The sequence below is a fragment of the Neomonachus schauinslandi genome, chromosome 5 (genome assembly GCF_002201575.2).
Source record: "Neomonachus schauinslandi chromosome 5, ASM220157v2, whole genome shotgun sequence".
NCBI classification, from domain to species: Eukaryota; Metazoa; Chordata; class Mammalia; order Carnivora; family Phocidae; genus Neomonachus; species Neomonachus schauinslandi.
The window spans coordinates 171,309,684-171,330,882 of NC_058407.1; the positions used below are offsets into that span (position 1 = coordinate 171,309,684).

The following is a 21,199-nucleotide window of genomic DNA, read 5'->3' on the forward strand; positions in this document are numbered from 1 at the left end:
ACCTCTATCTCAGCATTAAAGTCAATCCAACTAACATATCCAAATATACCGCCCTCCCCAAACACAGGACATCCCGGGGAAAGACAGCAGTGTCCTACTCAGCAAGACGAGCAGTGTCGAGAACTACCCAAGTAAAGGCCAGGAGCTCTGTGTGAGAGTTCCACTTCAGTGAACAGAGGAGACCAGTTTAATCTGATACCAGACTCAGGGTCCAAAAGCAAAGGACTCAGCTTTTGCAGGCATGCACTGGACGAGACTACAATTCAGCTTCCACAGGGAGCAGGAAGAAGAGAAATAAGCAAGCAGACGAGACAGGTAATCCAAGTATCTTATGATTAGCATCAAGGTTCTCACTCTCACCTCTGAGAAATGATTCACGAAAACATGACGCTGGGACGTAAGGCCTTACCTACAGAAGGCTGGAGCTGGGACGGAGCTGGTAGTGAGATATTTGGTACTGAAAGTGTGAAAACTTCTGCCGGGCTCTGAACAGAGGGGGTATCTTCTGCTGGTGGTGTGAAATCTATCTCATCGTCAAAATTATCTTCAAATTCCTAAAATAAAAGAGGAGCAATGTTATATCGGATATAAACCAGTCTGAGAGCAAATATTAAAAACATATACTAACATCTGAGACATGAGCATTTACTCAGTCATCTGAAACACACGGCCTTAAAGTTTTCCCCCAATTTGTACCTACTTAAGTAAAAAGCATACATTAATTGGTTTCTCCAATGCCAAATAGCAGAATCAATAAGGTTCAAAATAAACTATACATACTTTATGCAACTTTTTTTTTCAACTGATGGCTTGAAGTTAAATGCAAAATTTTCTAACACGACCATGGAACTTCACACATGGAAATACTCTTCTAGGTTGGAAATTTTAAGTTACCGGAGCTAGCTATTCTTTTTTTATTATTCAATCTCACAAAGCTCTTTGCACATTGAATCCAAACCGATCCCTTTTATTTTAAAACCGTATACCCATTTTTAATTGAAATAGGATTTCAATCAAGATAAGGACAGTTAAAAAAACTCGGAAAAGATATTTTCAAGGAAGTCCTGTTTCTCTGGGAAGAGTAACAATGGAAAAATTACTGAACTGGGTAGAAAAATCATCGGTGCCTGAACAAATGTCAGTCTAAAGCTGTGTAGCATGTATGTACTGTTTTTTTTTTTTTTTTTAAGATTTTATCCATTTATTTGCCAGAGAGAGAGCAAACGAGGGAGTGTGAAAGCAAGCACAAGCAGGGGGAGCAGCAGAGGGAGAAGCAGACCTCCTGCCGAGCAAGGAGCCCGATGTGGGACTTGATCCCAGGACCCCGGGATCATGACCTGAGCCGAAGGCAGACGCCTAACCGACTGAGCCACCCAGGCATCCCGCACATAAGTACTGTTAACACACAAAGAATGTCTGGTTTTCTGAAGATGGCGACTTTAGAACTGAGGCTGCGCCCGTAAAGCTGTGGGAGTCTTTTCAGTGACTCTGCAGCAGAAAGCTAGCCCGACTCCTGCTGTCATCACTCCAGTGAGCTGCGTGCTCCTTGGTGTCCGTGTTAATTTAACATTCATACAGACGATGATCAAGGTCATTCGTTCGCTCACATAACTAATGAGTATTACCCACCAGGCACCGTAACAGAAGCTGAGAAGAGATCAGTGAACAAGACTGTTTTCCATTCCTCTACAGAATATCCTTCTTTTCATTTTCCTTTTCTATCTCATCCCCTGGCTGCACCCCCCAACCCCTACGAGGGAAAAACCAGAAGTTGTAAGGGTAGATTTCTCTGATATAATATGTATGTTCTCACATGCATGTGGGAGAACATTATCCTCATATATGTCACCTATCTTGTCAAACGCATTAGGACATTTATTGCTATTTGTAACAGGGGAGGGGGTAGGACAAACAAGGTACCCTAACTTCAATCCATGAAACACCTCTGAATGGAAGAGCTTTGCTCAATTCCCCTTTGGACATTCCTAAAGCTACTCTCATTAAAAAAGACTTGGGTGGGGCGCCTGGGTGGCTCAGTCGGTTAAGCGTCTGCCTTCGGCTCAGGTCATGATCCCAGGGTCCTGGGATCGAGCCCCGCATTGGGCTCCCTGCTCAGTGGGAAGCCTGCTTCTCCCTCTCCCACTTCCCCTGCTTGTGTTCCCTCTCTCGCTGTGTCTCTCTCTGTCAAATAAATAAAATCTTTAAAAAAAAAAAAAAAAGACTTGGGGTGTCTGGGTGGCACAGCTGGTTGAGCATCCGACTCTGGGTTTCGGCTCAAGTCTGATCTTGGGGTTGTGAGATCAAGCCCTGTGTTGGGCTGCATGCTGAGCATGGAGTTTGCTTGGGTTTCTCTCTCCCTCTTCCTTTGCCCCTCCCACCCGCTTTCTCCCTCCATCTCCCTCTCTCTCTAAAATAAATAAATCTTAAAAAAAAAAAAAGACTTTATCCATCACTCCTACCTTAAGAACAATGCCACTCAAAACTCTAGCAGCAGCATGATATACCATTAGGCAGCCAATGACTCTAAAGATTCAGAGAAGTAAAACAGCAAAATAAACTTGGGGCTAGAGAGAAGACTGGGTCACTTTTCTAGCTATACCAGGGGCTGCCTGGATACACTCCAGCAAGTTGCTTCCTCTGCCAAGCAGCAGCTTCCTGGTCTGTAACGTGACTTCCAAAGGAAAGAGTCTCTAACACCGCACAGTTCTAAATCTAAAGGAATGGACGCTCGCCTTCAGTCATGGTTTACACAGCTGGAGAGGATCCTCTATGCAGTGGGTCCTGGGCATACCTGTACCAGAACCGCCTCGGTAAGCTCGCGACAGAAACACCGAGCTCTAGAATCTACATCGCAACAAACTCCCTGGGTCAATAGAGAGACCCAGTTGGGTCAGAACAATCTAAGGCAAGAATGCGGTATCATGACACATGAGAGCCCGGATTTCAGTTTCAGCACTGATCACTTTATCTTTGTCCCCAAAAGACAAGGTGTCTATACACAGTCCCTCAGCAAGACTGAGGGTCAAGGGACAGAGATACTGTGCCTCCATGCAGTCACAGAAGTGTCTGTAGTGATTCTAGGGCCTGGGGCCTGAAGTTGTGAATAAAACCCTACAGTTGTTTGAAGTAGAATCTTCTAAGGAATATGGCCTGTGCTAGTTACATCTTTTCCTCCAGCCTCCCTCTGCTCTCATCTTTCCATCAAGCCAAAAGGACAATACATCTCCTTATCTCTCGGAGCTGCTGTCAGATTCAAGGTAAAGAAAACACAGAAACAGGTGTGAGGTCTACCAAGAAGGTCCATGTGTCCACTAAAAAGAGGGTTGTAGCTAGAAGACAACTTTTTCCCCCAATTTGAACCAGTGGCCCTCAGGGCCCCAGGACAACGGGCAGGGCCGGACATTAAGGATCATTTTCTCTGAGTGCATTCCTTCTTTTTCTTCAAGTATTCCTCTTTAACAAGTATTCAATGAGCCCTAGTGCACACCAGCAGGCATGTGGTAAGTTCTAGAGCAGGATATCCCACTTGGTCTCCAGCAGATTCCACCCATCTGCAGCTAAAACAGCCCCTCTGTAGTACTTCCCACCACCCCCAACCCCCACCAGACTTTACAATTGGTACCATTCTTTCTCTCCCTCAGAGAACTCAAGGGTTCAGGTAAAATGAAAGATGTTCTTTCCCATACACAAAACACACTGGGGGATCCCTTGGCCTTGATAATCTTAACAACCACAATGCACCAGCATACAAAAGTTGAAGGGAAAAAAAGGAAAAAAAAAATCAGCCTGCTCTTCCCTACAGGCCTTAGAGCAAGTGAATTCAATCACGTTTATTCCTCACTTAGCGAAAATTAAAACAGGCAAGTGGTTATTGTCAATAATGCTCTAAAGCCAGGTCAGCAAACTACAGCTGGGGGGCCAAATCCAAACCACCTATTTCTGTAAATAAAGTTTTACTGGCACACAGCCACAACCATTTGGTTTCATGTCTCATGCCCACGTTGAGGTATCGCTACAATGGCAGAGTCGAAGCTGAGTGGCCGTGACAGAGACCGTCCGGCCAGGATCGCCCATTTACAATGGCAGAATATATTTACTATCTGGCCCTTACAGAAAAGTTCTGCCCACCCCTGCTCCCAAGGGACTGTGATACGCAGCCCATCTACTGATAAATGTATCAGAGGATGATTTCTATGTGTTCCCACCATCTGTGCTCACCTTGAAGTCTATTTCCGGGTCCTTACAGCAGGATACACAGTTTGCAATTAACACTATTAATACCAGTAAACTGCACACAGACAGGATCACAAAAGATGAGACTTCTGCAGCAGGTGCCTCCCCTGGAAAGAGAAAGAACTATTATTAACATATAAAGAATATTAACACCACGGACATTCCAAAATCAACTTTAACATGCAAATCAAATCAATAGATTTCCCACACAAGAATTAAGAAAATAATGCCTAGATGCTCCAGAGAAAGTAAATGACCAATCCAGGATAAGAAGTCAGGGTTTTAAAAAAAAAAACTTTGAACATGGAAACAATCTTCGATTTACAGAAGTGCTGCAGGGACACCCTGAGCAACCCCATACACCCCTCACCAGGCTTCCAAATCTTATGTCCCCGCAGCAAAGTGATCAAAACTAAGACCACAAAACAGTAGTAACAACACTACTCACTGAACTTCCAACTTTATTCGGGTTTCCCCGTTTTCCCACATCCCTTTTCTTTTCCGGGATCCAACCCAGGCTACCAGCACGCCACACTCACTCCTCTCATCCGTCTGACTCCTCCAGGCCCTGACCTTCCTCAGTCTTCCCTCAAGTGTTGTCACTTGGACACTTTTGAAGAGTGCCGGTCAGCATTTTTAGAATGTTCCTCAGTTTGGGTTGCCTGATTGTTTTCTGCCTGATGACTGGACTAAGGTTACAGATGGGTGCGAAGAATCTAGAATACCAGAGCTAACTACTCTTCTCGTCACATCACATCAGGAGACACAGCACTGACACAACTTACTCCCAGGGACGTGAACCCCCACCTCTTGGCCCAGGTGTCACCACTGGGAAGTTACTACTTTTCCCCTTCATGTATTCCTTAAAAGAAGGTGACAAAGTCCAGGCACACTGGCTGTGTGCCAGTAAAACTTTATTTACAAAAATAGGTGGTTTGGATTTGGCCCCCCAGCTGTAGTTTGCTGACCTGGCTTTAGAGCATTATTGACAATAACCACTTGCCTGTTTTAATTTTTGCTAAGTGAGGAATAAAGCGTGATTGAATTCACTTGATTTAAGCTGCACTCCTTGGAAGGAGGAATACTATAGAATTTGTAGACAAATGTTAAAACTGCCATAGTAATTCATATTTGGGAGACACTCTGGGGCTATGCAAATACCGTGTCTGCCTAAAATGTGACACACTTATTTTCACATTTGTCTCCGCACTTCACCTGCGGTAATTGCCACTATGACGTTCTAATGGTGATCTTCTATCCTCTCATGCCTTCTACACTTGTTACCTGGAATTCTTCCATAAGGAAGATTTGTCCCTTCTCCCTCAATTATTTATCTGGTCATTTATTTAGTTATGGACTCACAGACATTTATTTTATATTTTTTGGGTTATAATCCATTATTAAAATTATTTTGTAGCTCAAATTGCTCCAGCTTTGGCCCCTGGTAGCTCTTTCAAGTTGACTACTGGGTCTTTTGGACATACCCCATCTTTCCCTTTCTCCAACACTGTCTCATTTTCTGGCACTACCAGAAACTCCAGGCTTTTCTTCTATCTTCCCCACTCCAGCTTTAGAACCAGCCACTTCCTCAAGGAGCCTCGGTCATAATAAGCAGCCTTCTACCAGAGCAGGGTCTGCAAACTACAGTCACATTTTTAAAGGTGTTTTTCAAAACAAAACAAAATGCAACTTTACTTTCAGCAAAGAGTTATTTGGAAAACATCTTTTTCAACTAGGGCTATTCTGAAGCTTTTGTCAGGGTGAATTGTTATGTCTCACCTAGTGGTGTCTAAGAAATAAACTACCCCCACCCTGCTTGCTTTTTTTGAGATGTAACTGACATATACTTGTAAGCTCAATGTTCCAGTGCACCAAGGGGAAGCATGGAGACAAGTTAAAGAACGATGTCACCGTTTTCCTAAAGTGAAACTACTCTACCCGAAGAAAATAAGAACTAACCCAAACTCCTATGTGAGCAAAACACATTCGGTCTTGTTTTGCCTTTTTAAGATTTATTTATTTTTTGAGAAACAGAAAAAGAATCTCAAGCAGACTCCACACTGAGCATGGAGCCCAATGCAGGGGTCGATCTCACGACCCGGAGATCAAAACCTGAGCTGCAACCAAGAGTCAGATGCTCAACCAACTGTGCCAGGCAGGTGCCCTGCTAACATGTTCTTGAATATAAAATGACCTTAGTGAAGAACAGAGAAGTCTAAAATCAACGGCAAACAAGACTAAATTCCTTTCCAATAACAAGAGGTCGCTCTGGGAAAGGACAATGCTGAAACCCGCACTGCTACAAGTGGGGCTCAGGCTGGCTGAAGCCTTGCTCAAGTCTGCACTTAAAAAATGAGAGTTAACCGGGCGCCTGGGTGGCTCAGTTGGTTAAGCGACTGCCTTCGGCTCAGGTCATGATCCTGGTGTCCCGGGATCGAGTCCCGCATCGGGCTCCCTGCTCAGAAGCAGGGAGTCTGCTTCTCCCTCTGACCCTCCTCCCTCTCATGCTCTCTCTCATTCTCTCTCTCGCAAATAAAATCTTAAAAAAAAAAAAAAAGAGAGTTAACCAAGGGTTGTTAAGAAATCTGCAAGTTTCAGGGGCGCCTGGGTGGCTCAGTTAAGAGTCTCTTCATTTCAGCTCAGGTCGTGAGATCGAGGCCTGTGCTGGGCTCCCAACTCTGCGGGGAGTCTGCCAGAGATTTTTTTCTTTCCCTCTCCCTTCGCACCTCCCTCAACTCACACATATACTCTCTCTCTCTACAATAAATAAAATCTTAAAAAAATTTTTTTCAAATTCTAAACCAATAAAATCTAAAACAGAAGAAAATCCATACACTGAACAGAGAAAATAACTTGGTGATTCCTCTCAAAGTCAGCTGTCCCTGAGAGCAGGGACTCCCGAAGCAGACACCCGTGTGCACATGGAAAGCCAAGTGCGGAGCCAAGAGCCACTGAGAGCCACCTCTCTGTGAAAGGAGGCACTTCTCTTTCTCCTGGCAGCTACCTGTTCTCTCATCCTGCAGGGCCTCTGCTTCCCACTGGTATTTATTCTGACAACTTTGTTTCACTGCCTTGACTCATATAATAACGATTAAATAGGACTCCCGAGGCTTAGGTAGCAAAGCACTTTCATATACACTATATTTTATTGATTTTTAAGATGCAGTTTTGTCCAACATTACTTTAACATTCCTAAAAGTCAGGGGCATCTTATGCTCCAAAGAAAGCTGTTTACTCTGGCAGCATTTCTTCTTTCTCAATGGCACAAAAATAAGGGTGTGTCATAATCAATCATATTTGAGATCCAACAAAATACAGTATTACTCCATTCGATGGTCACAACACCTCCGAGGGAATCTGACCAGCTCCACATCACAGACGAGGACAATGATAAGCCCAAACACACAGAGTGGGAAAGTGGCAGGGCCAGACTCTGGATTCAGGGTGCTGAGAATAAATCCCCCTCGATTCCCTTGATACCACATGGTTTTGCCTCAAGGAGGTTAACTTTTAATTCTTAAAAACGGCCTAACCTAAGTCCTTTGAACCAAAGTCCACTGTTGTTAATTAAAAGTTCATACTTCTGGGGCTCTCCTCCAAACTCCACAAAGTGTTAAATTACCTTTTCCTCTCTTTTCACCCATAATTTTTTATCATAATATACTATCTATTTATTGTAAAATTTGATGAGCACTGCCTGAAGGCCAGCTCAATTACCTGGTTCATAAAACTGTCTTCTGTGAGTCATTAGGTAGGCATGAAAAGTCAGACTTGTGTTAAAAAATAACTAGTTATGAGGCGTTCTGCCCTACCTTGATAACATACTTATTTCTGTTAAGACACCGCAGGGGCATCTGCTCTCCCATACTCAAGGTTTCTTTTGTGTAGGTGAGGTCTACCGACACTCGTGCCCCCCGGTGCCACTGAAAGGCCTCCACAAATTACCACCTAAGAAGAAATCCACCAGGTAGGCTCAAGAGGAAAATTTTTTACAGCTATACCACTTTTTTTAAAGAGTATTTTATTTACTGTATTTTTCTTTTGATCAGTCCAAAGCACTGTGCTTTAAAAAATTCAGCATACCAATGAAGGAAAAACTTCCAGAAAATGAAGACTCAAACCCACCTATGAATAGGCTGGAAGGTGAGATGGGTTTGTACAAACCATAGAGAGGAAGCAAATTCTAGACGTGAGGAATGACAACTAAAATCCCCACACCCCAGCAGTTCAAACTACAAACTACAAACCCCTTGAAGGTTCCTGATTGCAACAGTTAGGAAACTACGAAGAAAGTCAGCTTTCCCTCAACATTCTCAGCCTACAGCATTCAGAAATGCATAAAGTGAACCAATCACCCACTAAAGAAAAGCATCAATGACCACAGGAGTGTCTCCACTCTCTTAGGCAGCTTTATGGATTACAAACCGAGAACAAGGGTAATTAGAGGTTTGGAGTAGTTAGTATGCTTCCCCAAGACATTGATTAAAAAATACTTGGCATCTCTAAAGCCCATTCTGTGAGTTTTCATTTTACAGTTTTCAAACCATTTTAATAGACATCTAGCACTTGATTTAATAAGCAGAAAACTTGAGAAACTCTAAGAGGTGGGTACATATTATCTGTTTTATAGACAGGTAATTTAGAGAACGCAATTTCACAGCAATGACTCAGAGTGAGTCAGGAGTACTACCTGGTTATTAATTCAACCATTATAAATCCCTGCCTAGAACCCCCACCAGAACTCAAATACCTATGTAATTAACCAAAGAGTTACTTGTGAATCCATTTTTGGATTAAATAAAATTTTCTTAAGGTCCACAGATAAAAACAAGTGATGGTATGTGCAAGCCCATTAGCGGCTGAAAATGCTAATATTCTAATTTTGTTATCCCTTCCTCAGTCACTAGCTGATACACATTTATAGAGAAATTTCCTCATACTTACTGTTTGGTTATCCAGTGGTAAATTTCAAACCCTCTAATCCCCCAATTTGTTCCTTTGGCCACCACTCCCCATCCTGAAGCTATTTAGGGGCCACCAAGAGTCACTTCATTAGCATAAATTCAAGTGTGGTTGAAAGGGCCTTGTTATTAATAACAAGAGATGCTCCTATCACCTCATCACTTGGGAAATTCCAAAGGTTTTAAGGAGTTCTGTGCCAGGAAAGGGGACAAACACCAAATATATATTTCCTATTATATCACAGATATGTATATACCTTGGAACAGAGATCAGGAGACTCTATGACCTGCCTACTGTTGGTTTGGGTAAGGCCTACAACCTAAGAATGGTGTTTACATTTTTAAACAGTTGTTTAAAAAAAACAAAAACAGGAGAATAATATTTCCTGAATGTGACATTTATATCAAGTTAATAATGCAAAAAGAGACAATCAGACATTATGTGCCTCCCGAAAGAAAAACACCACCACCTACTAAACAGTAGACTGAAAGCAAACAACAATAACAAAATGTCAAGGCTGTATCTGACAAACCCTCTAGATCTAAATGCCAATTCATAGGAAATAAAGAGAATCGTGGAACATATCAAATACCACCACAAGAATGTGATCAGCAAAGCAGAGGCTACAAGGAACACTAAGGAGAAAGACCTGCATTATGAGAGATGGAGAAGAGACTGAAAGAGATTTGAAAAGATATACCGACCAACTGCAATGTATGGATATCATTTGAATCATAATTCAAACTCAAAATGATGATGACATCTGAGACAACTAGAGATCTGAATACTGGTAATTGACCATATTAAGGAAGTATGACTCATTGCTCCTAGGAGTGATAATACCGTGATTATGTTTTTAAAAGTAGTTCTTACCTTTTTACAGATAGTGACCTATTTAAAGATGTCTGGAATTTGCTTCAAACAAACAGTATGGAGGCAGTGAAAGTGATGGGGGTAGCATGAAAAAGGACAGCCATGAGCTGACAAAGGCTGAGTGAAAGCCACAGGGGAGGTCGGTATAGCCATGTCTGTCTGGTCTTGCACAGATTTGTATGTCTGAAGTTTTCGCTTCTGAGAGCTGTGTGGAAGGATGCACTCGGGGCCTTTCTCCCGCCTTCTGGGAGATGCCCATCCTCGCCCTGCGTCCCCTCTCTCCTGGTCTTCCCTCTGGATCTGTCTCCAACATCCAAATTTCCCGTTTTTATAAAGACACAGTCATGTCGGATTAGGGCCTAAAGACCTAATTTTAACTTGATTACCTTGGTAAAGACCCCATCTCCAAATAGGGTCACACTCTGAGGTCACAGGGGTTAGGAATTCAACATATGAATTTGGGGGAGCAGGGATACAATTCAAACCATCTCTATGATACACATTTAAAAGAAAACAAGAAAAAACAAAAACAAACAGATCAGAACAGTGTGTATACAATGCTACCCCGGGCCAACAGTGGTCACCAACAGGGAGGGAAACCAGGTGGCTGGGGGACGAGGAGGGGCTGTTATATCCTTTTATAGTTCTTGAATTTTGTCCTGGGGCTTCCCACAGTCTTTAGCCTTATGTCCACACTCCATGATAAGCCCCAGTGTCCATCGTCGTCAGCTGCCGTTTGCCCTCCGCCCCAGGCTCTCATCACTCCTAACTCTACTGCATCTAGTTTCATCTAACATGAACTACTCTCAGTCCTTCCAGGCAGGTTCTCTGCCCCTTCAGAGTCTGCAAGTTTACATCCCCTACCAGGAACCTTCCCCACTGACACACCCCCTCCACTAATTCACCCTCACCACTCAGACCTCAACTTGGAAAGCGTCCCCGAGGTCCCACGGGTTAGAGTCCCTGCCTCTGGAGCCCCCATGCACCTGTACGGCCCACCCAAGAGTTTATCACACTGTGTATTCTAAAAGCCCAAATGTCCTCCCCACAAGACTGCAAGCTAAAGGAGGTCAGTGACCAGGTCTGTACACTCCAGCAATGACTCCAGGCCCCAGGACAGAGCCTGGCATTCAGTCAGAAGGGGGGAGTGGATGGAGTCAGAGAGACAGCAACTAAGGGGCTTGAGAAGGGAGGGAAGATAAGAGAGAGAGAGAGAAATTCATTAATCATCTACTGGTTACCAGAAGAAACTTACGTTTCCAGGGTCAAAAAAGATTATAAAAGTAGCATTCCTTCTATGATTTTATGCTCTTATTTGGCAAAGATTTTCCTCCCATTACTAATCACACCCCAACAGACACTGTATTGGAGTGGTTCTGACCCTTCCCACTATTAATAGTTTACCACTTATTCCCTAGGTCACAGAGAACTTCCACATTCTTTATTTACCCATTTTGCAATTCATGTTTAGTAGTGTAACTATTCAGTTGTTTTCTTCCAAAGTAGATTTCCCCCAACTTATGTTCTCCTGTGATAATGAGCATTTACTCACACCTGTGTTCTCCACACAGCTGCATTTCACTGGAAGCTGTCAGAGCAGGTTCGCTCTGCCTGCAAGGGAGGAATACAAAGGTGCCCTCTCCTCTGCAAGAGCCCCCAGGAGGGGCTGCACTGAGGGGAAAGCCCAGTGCACGAGGGGGGTCTCCACTGGGACACTGGTAAGAGGAGGAAAAAAAAGGCATCTTAACAGATGCCTTCTAAGATGTGACTCTGAATTTGCTTTAGTCTGAACACTGTGTACCAAGCTGCTCAGGCCACCCAAACTGTTCCCACACACCGGTGCTTAAACAACAGAAATCCAATGTCTCACAGTTCTGGAGGCTGGATATCCAACGTCAAGGTGTGGCAGGGTTGGTCCCTTTTGAGGCCTTTCTCCTTGGCTTGCAGAGGACAGCTGTGTTCTCACTGCGTCTTCCCGTGGTCTTTCTGCACATCCCTGATACCTCTTTGTATGCTCAAATTTCCTCTTCTCATAAGGACGCCAGTCATACTGGATTGGCAACTAAGGAGCTAATGGCCTCGTTTTAACATAGTCACTTCTTTAAAGACCTCATCTCCAAATACCATCACCTTCTGAGGGACTGGGGGGGGGGGGGGGGGGCGTGGGCGAGGGCCCCGGGCCCAAACCCCGTACATTCAAAAATTAAGGAACACCCCCCCCCCCCCCCCCCCCCCCACCCCGTAGGGGATCCATCTTGGGCAGCACCCGGGACAAGTATATGCTGCCCTCCTCTCTGGCTTCCCAGGACGCAGAAGGTTGGGAATGGAAAGGACCAGTAAGGCAAGTGTCAGAGGCGGATGTCACCCTCCCATGTTCTCTCTTCTCTGCCCTCTGGCCTCTGGAAATTCACATGAGAGATTTATGTGTCTACATAACAATTAAAACCGTGGCCACTGGGCTGATTAGACAAAGGGAACTGGTACAACTCAGGGAAGCTAGGGACCAGAGAGCTTCCAAACTGGTCCTGACATGAAGTCCACTTCTAAATACAAAGTTCTGGCTTTTTCCCCCCTTTTTTTCTGTAAGGGTGGAAGGACCAATAATCGGACATTTTCCAATATCCTGACAAGTAGCTTCACATCCCGGACACCTAGTAAAATGAATCATCATCATACTACTTGGGGAAAAAAATTTAGACAATTACTGCAGAACATGCATTTCTACTTAACACCTCGAAATTACAAATCCATCTATCATAAAGCTTTCCTGTACACAGAATCTTAAGTCACTAAATGTTTTCCTTCCCTCTTAGTGTAATAATACATCTATTTAGAATAACATTAAATAATCTAGAACGTTCCTAATGTATTCTAATATTAGAAAGAGAAAATGAAGCATAGCACTAAATACGCCCAACCACAAGAACAGTAAATAGTGCACTGATGATCTAGTTGATGAATCCGAGATTCCACAAAGATCCCTAAGCCAGAATATCAAAAGCCTAGAAAAACAAACCACATTGTGTGCTAATCACAGACAGTGAAGTGTTCTTTTTGCTCAAAAATGACTTTCAAGGTCAGCCAACCCAACTGTTCTCTCATACTTGCTGAAAGGCTATATAATTTGAGTGCTGACTGTATACCTGTGAATGAGATCATATATAAAGTTACTGTTTCTCTCAGCCTATTCCATCGAACTGTTATCAAAGGTTCATTTCATTCCAATTTAAAAAACACCAACTAGGATGGAGACTACCACAGAGGAGTTCATCTAACATGGTAACAGTTCAACCAAAGGAATGTCAGGCTCACAGGACTTCAGTGACACGACTCTGCCCCTACCCTGGGGAAAACCATGACACGGATAATATTTTACGAACCAGAATCTTAATTAAGTTCATGGCATAGTTAGGTTGTGGAGTCATCCAGAGTGCTCAGATGTCTGTCACAGCTCTGAATCAGGATCTTCCTGCAGTCCAGGAAGCCAGCTCAGGAAGAGGCAGCATCTGGTCCCAGTTTCCCAGGGCTTCTTCCCCCATAACTGATCACTTCAGTGTCCCGCTAATATCTAAGGGAAAGGACATTCTGTCTTTCCATATGACTTCTGTTGAAATGCAGAGAAGTGTACAGATAGAGCAATGGCAGTACTGGATTCACAACGCTTAGCCAATACAATTTCTGCACAATAGGACCCAAAGGTTGGGAGAAATGACCTAAATGTGTGCTCCTTACTTCCCAGGTAGGGCAGACCTTAAGTACCCTAGAAAAACATGTCTACCCTTTCCTTAAATTTTCCTACAAGACCTTGATATAGAGTCTATGGTCTCAGAAACTCTCTAGCTTCCTAAGGTCTAATTTAAATTCTTGCTAATATAATTGTAATGTATTCTTAGGCAATGTGTCTTTGAAAGTTCTCTCTTCAGAGAGGAGGCAGATTGTGATGGATGCAACCAGACTGGCCATTGGAATGGCTGGGACTCAGGGACGGGTACAGAGAATTCATTATACTCCTCTGCCTACTTTTGTGTATGTTCAAAATTCCCCATAATAAAGTTTTATTTTTTAAGTACTATCTTTGTAACAAAGCCAGAAATTGCTTATGATACTAACCTTGACAAGGTTCTATAGTACATGCAGGCAAGATTACCTAGGGTTTCCTATCTGATGATGCTTCACTGATATGTCTTTGTATTATATTTAAAAAATAAACCCAATGACAACTTAACCCAATATAACCAGGTGCCTCCAGACACTCAAGTGTCCAGCCCAAGATAAAAGATCAATAGATAATTAAAAGAGCTATGGGGGTGGGGTGTCTCCTAGCCACACAGCTGCCCCATCACCCTACTGTGAAGTCCACCAGTCAGCAAGTCCCGCCAAACACATCCTTCATTCAACAAATGTTTACTAAGCATCTTCTATCGGATAGGCATTGCTATACGTTCTGGGAATCTAGAAGACCCCACACTCACAGCTTACATTCTTGTGCAGGGAGACAGACAATAAGCAGGTAAATACATATACAGCACCTCAGACACTGATAAGCAATGCGGAAAAATTAAGCAATGGATTGGGGAGATTCATTATTTTATATAAAGTGACTGGGGAACACATTTCTGATATTACAATTAACCCAAGAAATGATAGTGGTTTGGCCCCAGGTAGTTATATAATTCATGTTGATACTTAAATAGTGCTTACTACGTGCCACGCACTACTCCAAACTCACCCAATCCCACAACAAGCCTTTGCAGTAGGTACTATTATTAGCCTCGTTTTAAAATGAAGAAACTGAGCAACGCAGAGGTGAAGGTGCTTCTCCAAGGTCACAGCACCTAGGTGACACTGTTACACCAATAAAGTTATCCAAAATCAAAGCTCTGTAGAAAATTATGTATGTTAACTTGTTCTATTACGTATTATGTGTTTACCGAGAGAAGGGGTCCAGGAGAAAACACAGACGATAAAGAAGGATGCCCCTGATAACTAACCCCCAGAAGGAAGCCAGGGCTGGAAAAGGATGGGATTTAGGGCATAAATCAAGAAGGTAGTCTTAAACAGCTGAGAAAAAGAAGAGAAAAATGACACTTGTCTATGACTCCACATATGTTTCTCAATACCTATCTGTGAATCTTAAAAGTATACACAAAGTATCTGCTCAATGAGCATTATTCTTGGGATCCACAGCACTCAGCAGATTCTAAAAAGGATCCATTCCTCCACAAAAGCATATAAATCGATGGTGTTTGAAGTATTTTTCATGTTTACAAGTTTATGATTACATTTTCTAAAAGTCAGAATTATTTTTATCACCTTTAATTAAACAGTGCAACTTCATTTCATAGGTGGAGACTAAAATTAATTTTTTTAAAGATTTTATTTATTTGAGAGAGAGAGTGCAAGCGGGCACAAGCAGGGGAGGGGCAGAGGGGAGAGGGAGAAGCAGATTCCCTGCTAAGCGCGGAGCCCAATGCAGAGTACAATCCCAGGAGCCCAGGATCATGACCTGAGCCAAAGGCAGATGCTTAACCCACTGAGCCACCCAGGCTCCCCTAAACTGTTATTCTTACAAATTTTTTTTTTAATTTTAAAAACCCCATGAATGTGCGTTTTGGGCCTCTTTACAGAAGTCTGCACTTTAGCTTCCTAATTTTCAATAAACAATTATCTTTAGTACTTCAAGAATCAATTATATGACAATTACATTTAAATTTCATCTTGGGAGTGCCTGGGTGGCTCAGTCAGCTGAGCGACCGACTCTTGATTTCCCAACTCTTTAATTTCGGCGGAGGTCATGATCTCAGGGGCGTGGGATCAAGCCCTGCATCGGGCTCCTGCTCAGTGTGGAGTCTGCTTGGGATTCTCTCTCCCTCTAACTCTGCCCCTCCCCCCGGCTTGCAAGCTCTCTCAAATAAATAAATAAAATCTTTAAAAAAATTTCATCTCTGTACTTTCAGATAGCAAATAGAAATAAATAGGTGCACCTGGCTGGCTCAGTCAGTTGAGCGACCTACTCTTGATTTCCGCATGGATCATGGTCTTAGGGTCGTGGGATCCAGCCCCGAGTCGTTCAGTGTAGAGTCTACTTGAGATTCTCTCTCCTTCCTCTGCCCCTCCCACTGTGCTTTCTCTCTCCCAAATAAATAGGAAGGAAGGAAGGAAGGAAGGAAGGAAGGGAAAGAAAGAAAAGAAAGAAAAGAAAGAGAAAGATCCAGAGGAGAAATGACTGCAATTAGTCTGTGTGCACGTGTACATCAGACAAATGAAAGCATTCTGAGGGTACTAAGCAGTGCACTTGGTGAACAGGGGGGTCTGGCTGTTAAGGGCCCTCCTTCTGGATTAGGTCTGCCACTGACTAGCAGAATGGGTTCAAATCACTACTGAACTTCTTTGGGCCTTAGTGCCTTCACCTCTAGGCTGGCACATCAGCTTTAAAATTCTCTGTACAAGGATTTATAATTCCACAATTTTATGAGTCTACCAAGTACCTGTATGGTTAATACCAGGAATCAAGTCTTTTTATTTTTTTTTTATTTTTTTTTATTTTTTAAAGATTTTATTTATTTATTTGCGAGAGAGAGAATGAGAGACAGAGAGCACGAGAGGGAGGAGGGTCAGAGGGAGAAGCAGACTCCCCGCTGAGCAGGGAGCCCGATGCGGGACTCGATCCAGGGACTCCAGGATCATGACCTGAGCCGAAGGCAGTCGCTTAACCGACTGAGCCACCCAGGCGCCCAGGAATCAAGTCTTTTATTGAAGTTTTCTTTTTCTTAAAGAAAATGAAGTCAAACCACAGATTTCTGGAGTGCACCCGGGGACCAGGCCTCTGGTGGAGCATTCCCAGGGGACTATTTTGGTAAGTTTGTTATTTTTCTGTGCCTCACTAGCAATCAGTGTCCTGGTGTTGCCTTTTAATAATAGTCTGAAGTCAGAGTCAAGTGGGGCTCTGCGCTGTGACTAGCAGGCTGGATCCTTGGAAAGTAACCGTTGTTGCTGACACAGAGAACCGTCCTACACAGACACACTGCCAGGTGGAACCAGGAAGAGGAATTTTTTTTTTCCTTGTGAAAGGAGCACAAGCTGAATTTATCAGGGGTTTGGGGAAGAAAGTGCAATGTGAAAAATACTTTCAACTTAAATTCAGCAGCTCATCTGAAAGGCAACCAATAGACCACAAGGCTCTGGTTTTGCAATAAAAAAGTTGAAACTACAAAATTTCACAATTACTAACTGGTTAAAGTAGCTACTGTAAATGTGCAAAATGATTGCACACTCATCCTCCTCGACCTTCTAAGTCCAAGACGCCTTAGAGATTTACTTTCTATAATTAAAGGTTCCAATGTCATCATGTCAAACTCAAGTCTCCTGGGCAGTAGAGCAAACAAGGCAAAAAGACATTCTCAGGATGAACTTTGAACATGGGCCTCAAGGAGGAAAAAATCATAAGCTTTTAAAAAATTAAATAACAGTGTTTTCATTTTGGATAAAAGCAACTTCCCCCTCAAAAATCACTATCATAGATGCTTGTAACTCAATTTTTTTCTCCCACCCAAGGCATACAGATGTTGCCAAAAACAACAGTCCTGAAATATCTGTACTAGTATGTGAGCCCAGGATGTTCTTAATCAAACCGGACTGATTATACAATCATTACAATGTAGCAGTTTCAGAGATTAAATGGTGTACTTTCTTTAGCTCATCATAAGACTATTTTGTACATACCAATACATCCACAGCAAATATACAAAAAATGTATCAACTGGCTAAAAAAAAAAAGGTACTTGTTGAAAAATATGAAATAGGGGCACCTAGGTGGCTCAGTCAGTTAAGCGTCTGCCTTCAGCTCAGATCACGATCCCAGAGTCCTGGGATCGAGCCCCAGTGTCGGGCTCCCTGCTCAGCAGGGAACCTGCCTCGCCCTCTCCCTCTGCTAGTGCTCTCTCTCTTTCAAATAAATAAATAAAATCTTAAAAAAAAAAAAAAAGATATGAAATAGGCTACAAATCCAAGGCTATGCTAAAATAAACTAGCTTAGAAAAATAACCTTTTTTTTTTTTAAAGATTTATTTATTTGAAAGAGAGAGAATGAGAGAGAGAGCACATGAGAGGGGGGAGGGTCAGAGGGGAAAGCAGACCCCCCGCCGAGCAGGGAGCCCGGTGCGGGACTCGATCCCAGGACTCCAGGATCATGACCTGAGCCGAAGGCAGTCGCTTAACCAACTGAGCCACCCAGGCGCCCGAAAAATAACCTTTTTGAAAGCAAGACATTAATGACGTGATACTATCCTGGAAAGAAACAGCCCTGAAAGTTACTGAACAGGTCACGAATCCAGGGTTCTCGTGCTGTCGTGCACACGTCTCACCTGGGGAATCAGGAATGTCCCTGAGTTACGCCTGCTCTAGCTTCATTTCCTGGCTGAGCTGAGCTCCAGCAGGCAAAACCCTGGTCAGTCCAGGGCTGGCACGTTTAAACCACGAGGCTCTCAGCACACAACTCTGGCATCTGACTGTCAGGCTACCAGCTCACAGTTTTTACCAATTATTTATACAGAATATTCATAAAACATAAAGAGGTCATTATTTATACCAACTTCCAGAGAAGGGGTGAAATTTAAAAAAAAAAAAAAAAAGGGCATTTAGAGCTGTAACTGTTCTGCCCTGCAGTGTTTAAATTCCTTTGCGGTTATCGCATACCTACTTTTCACAGGAAGATTCCTCAGAACAACATCCACATACCGTGGTCAGGAGCAGGAGTCTCTCCAGAACTCAGGTGTTGACATTAATTTTTAAAATTTAAATTGTTCTTCCTTCCTTGCGTCTCACTAGTTACCCAAGTCAACGGATTTCCATCAAATAACTGATTTTATCTTATCTCTAGTACAAGATAAAACATTTATATTGTGAGGGCAGAGAAATCACCAAAAAAGTATTATAAATGCAAATTTCCAGACCAGCCTCCAGAATTCTGATTCTGTTGGTTTCTTTGTGGTCCAAAATCTGCATTTCTACAAAGACCTCAGTGACCTTCATGCAAGTCCTGTTTTATAAAAATATCCTCACTTTTTCCTGAAACACTTTCAGTTCATCAGGTACTATGGCATTTACATCAAAGCAAGAGGGTGGCCGAGCTAGTAGGAAGCATACAGGCGAACAAGATTCACCACAACTAAAAACTGCTGACGCTGGGTGATGGGTACATGAAGACCCACTGTATAATTTACTCTACCTTTGAATATGTTTGAAATTATCCAGAACAAAAAGTGAAAAGAAATGAAAAGCTCTGTAAACAGATCAAAACAAGTCTACAGCTCCTTGTGAACTTTTACCAATTAAAAAATCACCAATTAAAGGAGTTACTTACAATCCTTTTCAAAAATTGCCAAAGCTGACAGACCCCCCCTAAAATAATTCTAATTAAATTCTTAAGCCTAAGAGGTTTCCCTCATATTCTCAGAGATTAGGCTGCCTTTTGGGACAGTAAATCACATCTATTTTTCAAATATCTTATTGCTCTAAAAATAAAAATAACATCCCGCCAATATCATTATATCACAAACATGGGATATAGAGTGCTATGGTAATGCTGTCAGTTGGTAACAGGTGGTTAAGGGACAGGGAGAAAACATGGGCAGGGCCCTTCCAAGTCATTTGTTCCTAAGAGATCCTTCATCTTTCCAAAATCTCTTTCTCTCTTCTTCCCAACACGTAGGATTAGCTATAGGAAGGAGAAGATCAAAACCCCGTTATACATGCCTCGGTAGCAGCAAGCAAATCCAGGGCCCAAATCTTGGTTTCTAATATCATTCTCCAAAAAAAGGAACCAGCCTGAAGAAATGGCTAATTCTAGGGCTGGACAGGGAAATATACAAGATGAGCCTACAGCTTCTTCAGTGTCAGAAAGTAAGAAAGTGCTTAAAAAAAAAAAAAAAAAAAAAGATGGGGATGGCGGTACCAGAGCCAACTGAAGGAGCTCCCAAAGGCCAAAGCTGGCACAATTTGAGCAACAAAATAAATAACCTGGTATTGGATTATAACCCCAAATGTAAAATCAATATCCATGTGTCCACTCTGATATAAATAACTGAGTAAGAAAATTAATGGGAAAGAAGAGTTAAATCTCCCATACCAAAGAATTCCAGATAAGTGTATAATAGTACTTGTCCAGGGGGTGGAGCGTAACTCACCACCCCTTAAATGTGGGCTGTACATGTATGTACCATGGAGAAGGGAAAGAAAAGAAACTTTGCAGTGGAGAAAGCTGACAAACAGGTGATCACAGTCAGGTGATCACATGACCAGTCATGTTGAAAGCATGTACTCTTGACACGATGTGATTAGAATGGCACTTTATCTCTGTGGTCTTCCTCCCAAAAACATATGACCCCGGCCTAATCAATGAGAAAAACTCCTCAAGAACTGTCAAGATCATCAAAAAAGAGGAACATGGCAATGGAGCCTAAGGAGACATGACACCTAAATGTAATGTAGTATCCTGGAACAGAAAACGGACACTAGGGAAACACTAAATAAATATGAATGAAGTATGGACTTCAGTTAATGATTACGTATTCATATTGGCTCCTCACCAAACAAATGTAAGATGTTAAGAAGGAAAACTGGGTAAAGGATATGCAGGAACTCTTTGTACTGTCTTTGCAACTTTTCTGTAAATCTAAAATTGTTCCAAAAGACAAGGTTTATTATTAAAAATAAGACAACTATAAATAGCCTCATTCCAGGCAGTGGGCTGTGGATGGATGAAAAGCAAAGTCTGCAGGAGAATGAGAGGCTGTAAGCTTACATCCTCTCCTTTTAGCTCACACACACTCTGGAGTAATGGTCTGTGAACTTCGGTCTCCGGCACCATCCTCACCCACAAACTTTACCTGAGCATCCATACCCAGTGAGATACCGTGCAAACACCAGAAATACGGAGGATATAGGACACAGTCCTTGCAGTCGGAGTGAAGAGACAAGTCTTAAAGAAATGAGTGGTATTTGCTAAATGCAAATGGTAGACTGGTACAGACAATCCAAACCTTTCTGATCAGAGCCCATCAGTAAATTTTCTTTACATTCCTTTCATTTCATGCACGCTGATTTACAAAGCATAAAAAATGTGTTAGTATAC

The 21,199-nt window shown here is 42.6% G+C and overlaps 1 protein-coding gene across 1 annotated transcript in view; it reads right to left on the minus strand.

Annotated features, from left to right (window-relative positions):
* LMTK2 (lemur tyrosine kinase 2) overlaps positions 1-21,199 on the minus strand; it is an 81,204-nt gene that overhangs the window by 53,777 nt on the left and 6,228 nt on the right. Inside the window, exons 2-3 of the mRNA XM_044915730.1 lie at positions 4,219-4,335; positions 410-554 (exon numbers count right to left, since the gene is read on the minus strand). Coding sequence (XP_044771665.1) covers positions 410-554; positions 4,219-4,335 — 262 coding nt within the window. The remainder of the gene's footprint in view (positions 1-409; positions 555-4,218; positions 4,336-21,199) is intronic.